Source organism: Leopardus geoffroyi, chromosome D3 (genome assembly GCF_018350155.1).
Source record: "Leopardus geoffroyi isolate Oge1 chromosome D3, O.geoffroyi_Oge1_pat1.0, whole genome shotgun sequence".
Classification (NCBI taxonomy): domain Eukaryota; kingdom Metazoa; phylum Chordata; class Mammalia; order Carnivora; family Felidae; genus Leopardus; species Leopardus geoffroyi.
The window spans coordinates 46,086,826-46,100,070 of NC_059339.1; the positions used below are offsets into that span (position 1 = coordinate 46,086,826).

At 41.4% G+C, this 13,245-nt stretch overlaps 1 protein-coding gene across 3 annotated transcripts in view; it reads left to right on the forward strand.

Moving 5' to 3' along the window:
* The window catches only part of LAMA3 (laminin subunit alpha 3), a 274,895-nt gene that overhangs the window by 29,599 nt on the left and 232,051 nt on the right, over window positions 1-13,245 (forward strand). For 2 of the 3 annotated variants that reach the window (XM_045458939.1, XM_045458940.1), the window contains exon 2: window positions 5,385-5,537. The exons of the other annotated variant lie outside the window; for it this stretch is intronic. In XM_045458939.1, the coding sequence (XP_045314895.1) occupies window positions 5,385-5,537 (153 nt within the window). The remainder of the gene's footprint in view (window positions 1-5,384; window positions 5,538-13,245) is intronic. 3 annotated transcript variants of the gene reach the window in all.

Consider the following 13,245-nt stretch of genomic DNA (forward strand, 5'->3'; position numbering starts at 1 on the left):
TTGTAGTCAATGTTTTTTGAATCTTGTTTAAGAAATCATTCCTTCCTCCAAATTCTAAAAGACATTCTCTGGTATTTTTCACTAATTGGCTTTAAAGTTTATTTTTGACATGAAGTCCTTAATTCATCTGAAGCTGATTTTCATTTGTGGCTTGTGTAGGAATTTGATTTTATTGTTTTCCATTGGATATGGATTAGCTCACTGATCTGATGTAGTGCCTCTGTATGTAAACTAAGGTTTTAAAAATGCAGGGTCTGTTTTGGGCTCTTTTCTGTCCTGGAGAACCGTTTCTCTCATCTTGCTCTGTTTTAATTGTAACAGCTTCGTAATAAGCCCTGATACTCGAAGGGCAGGCTTCCTTCTCCCTGCTCTCTTTGTTCAGCAATATCCTGACTTTTCTTAGTCTTTTACTCTTCCATATAATTTTTAGAATTATCTTACTGTGCTCCAAGAGAATCTCTATTGAGTTTTCATTGGACTTGTATCGACTTTTAGATCAACTTTGGGGAATTGTAAGTTCTTGATATTACCCTATCCAAGAAAATAGTTGTTTCATTTATTTAGATTTTCGAAATTCTTTTAATAAATTTTGTTTGTTTCTTAAATTCCACATAAGAGTGAAATCATATGCTATTTGTCTTTCTCTGTCTGACTTATTTCACTTAGCATAATACCCTGTGGGTCCATCCATGCTGTTGCAAATGATGAGATCTCACTTTTTTTTTAATGTTCATTTATTTATTTTTGAGACAGCAAGGGAGGGGCAGAGAGAGAGGGGATAGGGGGATAGAGGATCCCAAGTGGGCTCTGTGCTGACAGCAAAGAGCCTGATGTGGGGCTCGAACTCACAAACCATGAGATCATGACCTGAGCCAAAGTCGGACACTCAACTGACTGAGCCACCCAGGCGCTTCAGAGATCTGATTCTTTTTTATGGCTGAGTAACATTCTGTTGTATATACACACTGCTGTTCTCTATCCATTCGTCTACCAATGGACACTTGAATTGATTCCATATCTAGGCTGTTGTAAATAATGCTGTTATAAACTTAGGGATGCATATATCTTTTCAAATTAGTGTTTTTGTTTTCTTTGGGTAGATACCCAGTAGTGGAATTAGTGACTCATATGGTAATCCTATTTTTATTTTTTTGAGGAACCTCTATACCGTTTTCCAAAGTGACTGCACCAATTTGCATTCCCACCAACAGCACACAAGAGTACCTTTTTCTCCACATCCTTGCCAACACTTGAATTTCTTGTCTTTTTGGTTCTAGCCACTCTGACAGGGGTGCTGGTGGTGACATTTCTCTTCAGCCCCCTCCCTTCCCAGTGTAGATAGTGAGACAGTTTTGGGAACCAGTGTGAGTACTCTCCACTTATCCTGCTAGCACCCGTGTATTCCCCAGCAGACCTGCCCCATCCACCACTGCCCCGTTTGGCATGTGTCACTCCAAAGCCGCTTTTGCCCCAACGCGTCCTGCAAACCACCCCAGGAGGGATCGGCGCCACTCCAAAGTGACTCCTGCTCTGGGAAGAAGGGAAGATAACCACACACACCAGTGCATCTGCATCCCCAGCGACCGTTCCTTATAGCCAGAGGCACAGAGAGAGTGTCCTGGTGATAGGCGTGGCTACAGCCCCAGCAGGCAGACTGGGGGCAGGCAGCTGGTCTGACCGCCTGCCCTGCCCACCAACAAAAACCTCTCATGGGGCATCACAGGAAGAGTGCCCTGCAGTCCGGTGTGATGACAGATGGACTGAGGGCAGACATCTGGACTGACCGCTGATCCTGCCCGGCTACCAGCCCGCAGCACCCCCAGCAGGTCCACCAGCCTCTATGTTGCAGAGGAGGCTCCCAACATTGACATTGGCCAAGGCCTTTGCAAACAAGCCTGGCCAGACAAGTTCAACATTCACGCCCACTACTTTAGTGAGGACACTGATCTCCTCCGGGACTGTCACTCCATTGTTGTGCAGGGTGAAGGCCTGGCAGACACAGGCAAGCTCCAAGACAGAAGCCATGGTGCGGGCGAGCGCTGGGTGTGGAGCTAGTCATTGGATGAAGTGAGAGCCCCCCCCCCCCGACCCCACATGGCCTTAGCTTTCTCAAAAGGACCAAGCACCTTAGCAGCAGCTGAAGAACGCCAGAGGTTTTACTAATGACACATGTAGACATGTAGAGATGAACAGAAGGGTTTGGCTTATTTTTGTCACCTAGGCAAAGTTCACTACTAGAAATTCATCTTTTTTATAATTTTTTTAAATTATATTTTATTTTAGAGAGAGAGAGAGAGCACAAGTGGGGGAGGGGGACAGAGGGAGAGAGAGAATCTTAAGCACCTGAGTGTGGAGCCCAACATGGGGCTTGATCCCATGACCCTGGGGTCATGACCTGAGCCAAAATCAAGAGTTGGATGCTCAAATGACTGAGCCACTCAGGCGCCCCAGAAATCCATCTTTAACTTATGTATCTGTTATATTAGTTAGCTTGCCAAATATCAGTGTTGACACTAACTTGGATAACTGCAGTGCTCTCTTCCTCATGAAATTATAATTTTTTGAATACGTACATTCAAATTATTTGTTGTTCACACACTCAAAATTCATATTTTAGTAATTAGCCCTCGATCAGACAATTAGTAGTGCTAAAGCTCTGGAGCCAGTGTTCCTATCCATAATATAACAGGTCACAGTTTGATTTGGGGTAGCAGAAGGAGTAGGGTATCAGCAGAAACAATAAGATGATTCTGAATGAGAGAGGCCTTGGAACGGGAACTCTTAGGTTATTGTGAAGGCTATCTTTAAGACCAGTTATAGGAAGGAATGTATGTTACAGACTATCCACAATGTCTAATAAAGCAGAGTTGTAGCCCCTAGATGGGGAACAGAGGTACAGGGTGGTGGACCACATATTTCTGGGGCCCTAGGCTTAAGCTTTGCTTCTACCATTTTACCAGTTGTGTGATTCTTGTGGAAATTACTTAACGTAATTCACTGTGTTTCCTCAACTGTAAAATAGAAGTTATAATCTTAGGGTGCAAATAGGAACTGCATGATGCCTGGTGCATTAAAGGTGCTCTGTAAATGTTCACTTTAATTGTTAACATAATTATTTGAAAATTGAGAATCACCAAAACAACACAAAAAGCATCCTCTCCATTCCTTACATCTACGTTATGGAGATGGAGATAAATAGAGGTCATAGGCATCCACATTCTTGGAAGAGATTTGCTTCTAACTGTATATAAATCTTGGAAACTTTGAGGAGTCATAATTTAATTCCCTTATAAATAACTAAATTGGTAAAATTCTCTCTGGGAAAGAATGGGAAAAATAAAGACCATCGAAAGGAAAAATATTGGCAGATGTTTAGATGTCTGAGCTTAAATAGTTTTTAATTACACTTTTTATTATAATAGCAACATTTTGTAGAACCCCCATTTATTTTTAAGAATTGCTGATGGTGGAGCGCCTGGGTGGCTCAGTCCGTTAAGCGCCATGATTCTTGATTTCGGCTCAGGTCATGATCTCGCAGTTTTTGAGTTCAAGTCTCGTGTCAGGTTCTGTGCTGATGGTGCGGAGCCTGTGTGGGATTCTCTCTCTCTTAAAATAAAGAAATAAACTTAAAAAAAATCTCTGAAGGGATCTTTCCCGTATTGGGCTTCTGTGATGTGCAGGGCAACGTGCTGGCTGAAGTGTGGTGACAAGGAAGACACACATGGTCTCTGATCACACGAACTGATGGGGCTGCATATCCCAGGGTGCTGCTTCTGAGTTCTACGAGTGTCTTCACATAATATCAAAAGATAAAGTTGTATATAAATATATCACCACATATGGGAGAATCCTCAGTTACCCACTAGATGAAAACATTTGGTAGCACATTTTGTTCCACATCAGGATCAAATTTATCTTTGAACACTTAAGAATGAACTTTAGGGGCGCCTGGGTGGTTCAGTTGGTTAAGCATCTGACTTTGGCTCAGGTCATGATCTTGTGGTTCACGATTTCGAACCTGCGTCGGGCTCTGTGCTGACAGCTCAGAGCCTGGAGCCTGCTTTGGATTCTGTGTCTCCTTCTCTCTCTGCCCCTCCCCTGCTTGCGCCCTGTCTCTCTTTCTCAAAAATCAAACAAAAACATTTACAAAAATTAAAAAAGAATGAACTTTAAAGATGCTTGTCAGGGGGCAGAGCTGCCATTTTGTTGCAGAACATTCTGGAAAGGCTGTGGGTGTAAATTTACTTCTTTATCCCCCTCCTGTATGGTCGTTATGCTCTCAGGTAATTTCACTGGGGAGCAAAGCAGTTCAGTGTGTGAAGCCCACCACTGGATAAGCATGATCCTTTGACCCAGTTAAAATGTATTCAGTATATAAGAAAGGGCCATATATTCAGCTTTTCAGGTGGTAATGTCTGTAAAATTCTGCATTACAAACAAAACAAAACAGAATCAAGAGTTTGCCTCCCCCAAAAGAGTAATTCAGTAAGAAGATGAGATGAAAAAAAATGAAAAAAAAAAAAAAAAAAAAAAAGAAGAGATGATATCAGCAGAATCAGAATTCAGTAAAGATGATAATACCAAATAGATATCACTCCAGATAAGAATGGATTCTCATTTATCTATGGAGTTAACTATCATCTTCTCACTTTGGTATCTACAGACCAGCTTTTATCTTCCCATTTATCTTTCAGGTCTTGTCTTTGATTACTCACGCTGTTGTTAAACTGGACCTGCTGGCCTCTGTGCCTTTGCTGGTGCTGGTTCCTCTACCTGGAGCACCTTCCCTGTTTGCCATTCACTGATACTCACCAAAGTCACGTCTACCCTCACCGGCAACTTAATTCTGCCTCTTCCACCTTATTTTCCGAGCCCGTGGAATATGTATCACCTTTGACCCAGAATTCTATTATACTCTTGCTGTATCCTTGCCTTACAGTTGTTTGTGTACTTATCGCCTCCACTGAGACTGCAGACGGGGGTTCTCTTTGTATCCTCGTGCCTGACATGGAGATTGCAGAGTAGGACATAAAGAGACATGCAGATAATCTTTGCATCTCAGGTACAACATTCGTCTTTAAGACAATTCGTCTTAAAGTGTTGTCTGGTACAAGAAAAACATAGCTGTAAAAGATGGGAAGATAAGTATAATGTATATCCTAGAATCATGATAAACAGAGGTATAAATAAATGGGTGATATGCTTTAAGATTAAATGAAGACGAAAAAGCCTTACTACTGTCTGCAGAATACATGATGACGAATCTCAACAGCTGACATCTCTGAGCCGTGTAAAGTGGTCTTTGTTTTAGTTGCCTCTTTACTAAATTGATAAGAAAAAATTACTTGAAAATCAAAAAAAGAGCTTTCCTTTTTTCCCCCCAGGGCCAGTTCTGTGACTATTGCAATTCTGAGGACCCCAGGAAAGCACATCCAGTCACCAATGCAATTGACGGATCTGAGCGCTGGTGGCAAAGCCCTCCTCTCTCCTCAGGCACACAGTACAACAAAGTCAATGTCACCTTGGATCTAGGGCAGGTAAGCTACGCTTCCAGCTGGAATGGGGAAAGTTAGTTTGGATCATTGTTTCTGTGGTTATTTCTGATATATTAGTAGTTGTATTTAAAAAATAAGCATCAGTTTTAAGTCATTAATCATTGTGAAGACTGTTATGTGAATATTTGCATCCCTTAACATCCAGTCTGTCACAGTGCAGACTCCCATACCTGTCTATTTTTTAAAAACAGTAAAAAATAGTTTTATTGGCAAATATATTTATTATTATTACTTTTTTTAATGTTTATTTTATTTTATTTTATTTTTAATTTTTTTTAACGTTTATTTATTTTTGAGACAGAGAGACAGAGCATGAACGGAGGAGGGTCAGAGAGAGAGGGAGACACAGAATCCGAAACAGGCTCCAGGCCCCGAGCGGTCAGCACAGAGCCTGACGCGGGGCTCGAACTCACGGACCGCAAGATCATGACCTGAGCCCAAGTCAGCCGCCCAACCGACTGAGCCACCCAGGCACCCCTAATGTTTATTTTTGAGAGAGAGAGAGACAGACAGAGACAGAGCATAAGCAGGGGAGGGGCAGAGAGAGACTGTTATTACTTTTGATTATGGTACAGTTCTCACAATATAAAATGCACCATCTTAGTCATTTTTTTAATGTTCATTTTCTGAGAGAGAGAGAGAGAGAGAGAGAGACAGAGACAGAGACGAGCACGAGCAGGGGAGGGGAAGAGAGAGAGGGAGACACAGAATCTGGAGCAGGCTCTAGGCTCTGAGCTGCGGCACAGAGCCCAACGTGTGGCTCGAGCTCATGAACTGCGAGATCATGACCTGAGCTGAACTCTGACGTTTAACCAACCGAGCCACCCAGGCACCCCATCTTAGACATTTTTTTTAAGTGTACAGTTCAGTTGTGTTAAATTCACATTGCTGTGCAACCAGTCACCAGAATTCTTTTTCATCTTGCAAAACCGGCACTCTGTACCCATAAACAACAACTCCCCATTCTCCTTTTTCCCTAGCGCCTGGCAACTACCATTCTACCTTCTCTCTGTGTGAATTTAGCGACCCTGGGTATCTTATGTAAGTGGAATCCTACAGTATTTGTCCTTTGTGACCAGCTTATTTCACATGGCATAATGTCTCCAAGGTTCCTCTGTACTGTAGCAGGTGTCAGTTTCCTTCTTTTTTTAGGGTTGAATAATATTCTGTTGTATGTGTGCACCACATTTGTTTATACATTCATCTGTCCATGGACACTTGAGTTGCTTCCACCTTTTGGCTATTGTGAGTAATGCTGCTATGAACACGGGTGTGGCTAAGATTTTTTTTTTTATTTTTTTTTAACGTTTATTTATTTTTGAGACAGAGAGAGATAGAGCATGAGTGGGGATGGGGCAGAGAGAGAGGGAGACACAGAATCTGAAACAGGCTCCAGGCTCCGAGTGGTCAGCACAGAGCCCGACGTGGGGCTCGAACTCACGGACCGTGAGATCATGACATGAGCCAAATTCGGACGCTTAACCGACCAAGCCACCCAGGCGCCCCAAGATATTTTTATAGCATTTCCCAGAAATCTTGATTCTGTGGACATCGGCTACCATAGTTTTTGGCTTTGTTTGGCCAGCTGGTCCACAAGAAAACCTGGTGTCAGTCTTCTCCTCCAGTGGTATGGTAAGATGGCCCTGAGGATGCCTTCCTCTTGGCACACATGGCCAGTGTAATCCCCTCTCTTTTGAGTGTGGCAGCACTATAATGGAAGTCACTCCTGTGGTAAAGTGGCATTATATGGCAAAAATGAAGGGATTTTGCACATATGTTTAAGGTCCCAAGTCATTTGATCAAAAGGGAGATTATCTTTGAGGATTTCTCCTAATGAGGGGAGCTCTTAAAAGGGACTGGGACCTACCCAAAGGAAGAGATTTGAAGCATGAGAAAATTTCCTGCTGACCTTGAAGGGGAAAACTGCTATGTTATAAACTACCTGTGGAGAGGGCCACGTGGCAAGGATCTAAGAATGTTCCAGAAGCTGGGAGCAGCCCCACCCAACCGCTAGGAAAAAAGCGGGAACCTCAATCCTACAACCATAAGAAACTGGGTTCTGCCAACAACATGTGCAAACTTGGGAGTGGGTCTTTCCAGGCATCTGGCGAATGCTTTGAATACAGCTGCCATGCCCAGACTCCTGAAATACAGAACTGAAAGATAGTAAGTGGCTTTGGCTTAAGCTACTAAATTTGTGTTCATTTGTTAAGCAGCAATAGAAAAACGGATGCACCTTCTTCTTTTCCCCTTTCAGACTAGAGGGTGCCTTCTGTCTATTTCATTCTGTTCCTTCAACAAATATTTGTGTCAGGCCCTGCTCTAGGTATTTGTGTTACATAAAAGAACCAAAGAGATGGAGATTCATTTCCTCATATGACACACTGACATTTAGTTGTGGGAGACAGACAGCCAACAAAAATATACATTAGTAAATACAATATGTTAGAAGCTGATGAGAGCTATGGAAAAAGTGAAAAAGTAGATCGGGGTAAGATCATGAGGGCCAGGGACAAGGGTGGTTTGCAGTTTTAATTAGGATGTTCAGGAGAGGGTTTGTTGAACAAAGACTGGAAGCAGGTGAAGGTATTCATCATGCAGCTATCAGTCACACAGACAAAGGGAACAGCCCTGCAAAGTCCCTAAGGTGGGAGCTTGTCTGGAAAGTATCAGGACAGCATGGAGGCCAGGGTGGCTGGAGCAGAGTCAGGGAGGGGGAAGTGGTGAGAGAAAAGGCCAGAAAGAGAACAGACAGGGCCAGATCAAGTAGGGCCCCTAGGCCACAATAAGGACTTGGACTCTTCATGTGAAACGAGAGCCATTACAGAGTTTCAAGCAGAGGAATGATCTCATCTGATTTATATTTAAAAAGGATTTCTGTGGCTGTTCTGTTGAGGATTATCAGGGAGCAAGAGTAGAAGCCAGTTAGGAGAGTGTCCTCATAATCCACAAGAAAGATGCCAGTAGTGGCAGTGAAGGTGGGTGATTGTGTCCCAGATACATTTTGATACTAGAGCTTTCATGCTTTCCTAATGGATTGAATGTGGAGAGAGAAGAGAGGATTCAGGGATGATTCCTAAGACTTTTGGTCTGAGCAGCTGGATCTGCTGTTTGCAGAGATGTTGGAGACTCAGGGACAGTTTTGTGGACATGTGGACACTGAAATACTCTTTGGATGTGCAAGTGGAGGTGTGGACTAAGCACACCTTAGTGTGAATATGCATCTGGGAAGATATGAATCTGGGAAGCTGGCTGGGCTGGAAGAGACATTTGTTATTGATTTCATTAGATTTTATTATATTCAGGATCTCTTAGCTTATTGAATCTGTATATTTATACCTTTCATCATCTTTGGGCTATTTTCAAAAAACCTTTATTCCTTCCTTCCTTTTCCAGCTTTATTGAGGTATCATTGACAAATAAAATTTTATGTGTTTTTTAAAAATATTTATTTGTTTATTTTGAGAGAGAGAGAGAGAGAGAGCGAGAGCACAAGTACAGGAGGGGCAGAGAGAGGAAGTCCCAAGCAGGCTCTCATGACTGTGAGATCATGACCTGAGCTGAGATAAAGAGTTAGATGGTTAACCGACTGAACCACCCAGGTATTCCAGTAAAATTGTGTGTGTTTTAAAGTGTAAAATGTGATGATTTAATAACCATATACTTTGTGAAACGATTACCATGATGAAGTTGATTAACACATTCATCACCTCACATACTTATCTTTTTGTGCGTGCATGTGTTGAGAACACTTAAGATCTGCCCTTTTAATAAATTTCGGGTATACAATACCATATTATTAACTATAGATACCATGTTGTACATTAGACTCCTTAGTTCTGGGAACTAAGATTGGTACCCTTTGAACAACATCTCCTGACTTCTCCCATCCCCCAGCCCCTGGTAACTACCATTCTATTCTCTGTTTCTATGAGTTCAACTTCTCTCTTTTTGGGATTCTGATGATATTAATGTCAGATCTTTTATTATTGTTCCATAGGTCCCTGAAGCTCTTTTCATTTATTTTTCAGTTGGTTTTCTCTCTTGTTTTTCAGATTAGGTCATTGTATTGCTCTCCCTTCAAATTCCCTGATTCCGTTCTCTTTCATATTTGCTCTCCTATCTAGCCCATTTAGTGAGTTTTTAGTTTTAGTTATTGTATTTTTTCAGTTATATAATTTCCATTTGGTTTTTTTTTTATGTCTTCTATTCCTTGGCTGAGATTTTAGTAAAACCTTGGTTTGTGAGCATAATTCATTCTGGAAACATGCTTGTAATCCATAATCACAAGTACGTGTACATCAAAGAGAATTTCAAGAACCATTGGCTTATTTGTGATCATGTGACATGTGACATCATGTAATACTTGTATTGCAAGACATTGCTTGTTTATCAAGTTAAATGTATTATAAATGTTGTTCTTCTTGTGGAACACTTGCAGAACAAGTTACTTGCAATCCAAGGTTTTACTGTATTTTCATTTACTTCAAGAATATTTGTACTCTCTCACTGAAGCATTTTTATGATTGCTACTTTAAAGTTTTTGTTGGGTAATTCTGTCATCTGTTTTCTCATCTCTTCTTGGGGTCTGTTGATTGTTTTTCCTCATTCAAATTGTTATTTTCCCCTGGTTTTTGGTATGATGGTTTTGGTATGATTTTCAGTTGTATTCTGGACATTTTAGATATTATATTAGGAGACTCTGAATCTGGGGTACTTGGCTGTTTCAGTTACTTAAATGTCTGACTCTTGGTTTTGGCTCAGGTCATAGTCTCATGGTCGTAATATTAAACCCCGTGCCAGACTCTGCACTGAGCATGGAGCCTGCTTCAGATTCATTCTCTCTCTCTCTCTCTCTCTCTCTCTCTCTCTCTCTCTTTCTCCCTCCCTCCCCTGCTCATGTTCTCTCCGTCTCTCTCAAAATAAATAAATAAAATCTTTTTTTTTTTTTTTTCAAAGTTTTTATTTATTTTTGGGACAGAGAGAGACAGAGCATGAACGGGGGAGGGGCAGAGAGAGAGGGAGACACAGAATCGGAAACAGGCTCCAGGCTCTGAGCCATCAGCCCAGAGCCCGACGCGGGGCTCGAACTCACGGACCGCGAGATCGTGACCTGGCTGAAGTCGGACGCTTAACCGACTGCGCCACCCAGGCGCCCCTGTAAATAAAATCTTTTTAAAAAGGAGACTCTGAATCTATTTAAATCTTTTGCCTTAGCAGATGGTCACCCTGTTTAGGTTTGATATGTAGGTCCTGGCCTGTTTTTACAGGCTGTGGTTTCAATGACAATTTGGTTTTCAGAACTGGTGCATACTATTCGAGTCTGCTTTGTTCATCTGGTGCCTGGGTTCCTGCTTGGTTCCTATTACTGCTGCCTGTGGAGCCAGAATGAACTTCTCCTGATCCAGTAACACTTAATAGGGGTTGAGACTGACCTTCAGGGCAGAGAATGCTTCCCCAGTGCACTGTCCAAGGATGCCTGGTGCTGAAATAGACATTTGGAAATTGATGGCATATAGATGGTGTTAACCTGTGAGCATGAGAGTGAGAAGAGGAGAGGATCTAGGGTTGAGCCCTGGGGTGCTCCAAGATTAAGAAGTCCTGGGAAAGAGAAGTAAGCAATACAGAAGACTGGTACGGAATGACAGATGGGAGGACAACCAAGAGAGTGTGGTGTCCTAAAGCCAGGTGAAGAAAGTATATCAAAAATGAGGGAGTCTTACAGCTCTATAATACAAAGACAGAGAGCCTAGTTTTGAAAAAATAGGCAAAGGATCTGAACAGTTTTCCAAAGAAGATACACGAATGGTCAATAAACACATGAAAAGATGCTCAGCATCATAAGCCATCAGGGAAATGTAAGTTAAAACCATAATGAGATACCACTTCACACTCAGCAGGTGGCTATAATCCAAAAGATAGATAATAGCAAGTATTGATGAGGCTCTGGAGAAATTGGAACTCTGATACATTGTTAGTGGCAAAATAAAATGGCACAGATGCTTTGGGAAACAGTTTGGTAATTCCTCAAAAAGTTAAACACAGAGTTACCATCTGACCCAGCAATTCCACTCCTAGTTATATACCCAAGAAAAATGAAAACATATATACACAGAGAAACTTGTTTCTAAATGTTTATTATAGCATTATTTGTAGTAGCCAAAAAGTGGGAACAATTCAAATGTCAATCAATTGATGATAAATAAACCAAATATTCATATCCATACAATGGAATATTATTCAACAATAAAAAGGAATGAATTTCTGATGCATGCTACAACACGGATGAACCTTGAAAACATTCTACTTGAAAGAAGCCAGTCACAAAAGACCATGCATCATATGATTCTATGTATATGAAATACACAGATAAGCAAGTAGCTTAGTGGCTGCCTATGGCTGGGGGTTTTGGAGGGAATTGAGAGATGACTCCTAGGAGGTATGGTTTGTTTTGGGGGAGACAGATGAAAATTGAATATGATTGATTGGACAACCCTGTGAACATACCACAAACATTTGGACTTTATATTTTGATGGGTGAATTGAATGGTATGTGAATTATACTTCAGTGGAACTATGAAACAACAAGAAAGAGTTTATGGAAAGAGAGTATCAAGGAAAAAAAAATAGACTGTGTCCAATACTACGTCAAGTAACATAGGACAGGTGATGACTGATAATTTGCCATTGGATTTGCTAATCTGGAGGTCATTGGTGGCTTTGATGATAGGATTGAAAACCTAACTGTAGGCAGATTGAGAGAGAATGTGAAAGGAAATGAAACTTGTACAGAAATCTTTTTTTAATGTAATTTATTGTCAAATTGGTTTCCATACAACACCCAGTGCTCATCCCAAAAGGTGCCCTCCTCAGTGCCCATCACCCACTTCCCCCCTCCCCCCCATCAACCCTCAGTTTATTCTCAGTATTTAAGAGTCTCCTATGGTTTGCCTCCTTCCTACTTTGAGGAGTTCTGAAACAATGAGGAGAAAGAAATGGGGGAAGAGCTATTGAAAGTCAGGCCAAGAAAAGACTGGTAACTGATTCATAATAGGAAATATACACAACACTAACACTGATACTAATGATAGTACTAATAATACTAATGTTAAACTAATCTTTCTGCTGGCCATAGTTGTACAGAGAGTACAGTTCATCTAGGAAATACTGCCTTGACCAGATGCCTGCTCTCAGCACTTCTGCTGGGGCTGTAGACCCATTGACCTGCAGGGTGCTTTCCTTGAGAGGCTTTCGTTGGTGGGTGAGGCGGCAGGAACCCTTGAGCACTGCTGGTAGGAATGCAAACTGGTGCAGCCACTGTGGAAAACAGTATGGAGATACTCCCCAAAATTAAAAATAGAATTACTGTATGATCCAGTAATGCCACTATTGGGTATTTATCCACAGAATGAAAACACTAATTTGAAAACATACACGCACCCCTATGTTTACCGAAGCGTTATTTACAATAGCCAAATTATGGAAGGAATCTAAGTGTACATTGATAGATGATTAGATAAAGATGTGGTATATATACACAATGGAATATTATTTAGCCATAAAAATGAACGAAATCTTGGCATTTGCAACATTATGGATGGATCTAGGTAGAGAGTATAATGTTAAGTGAAATAAGTCAGTCAGAGAAAGACAAATACCGTATGATATCACTCATATGTGGAATTTAAGA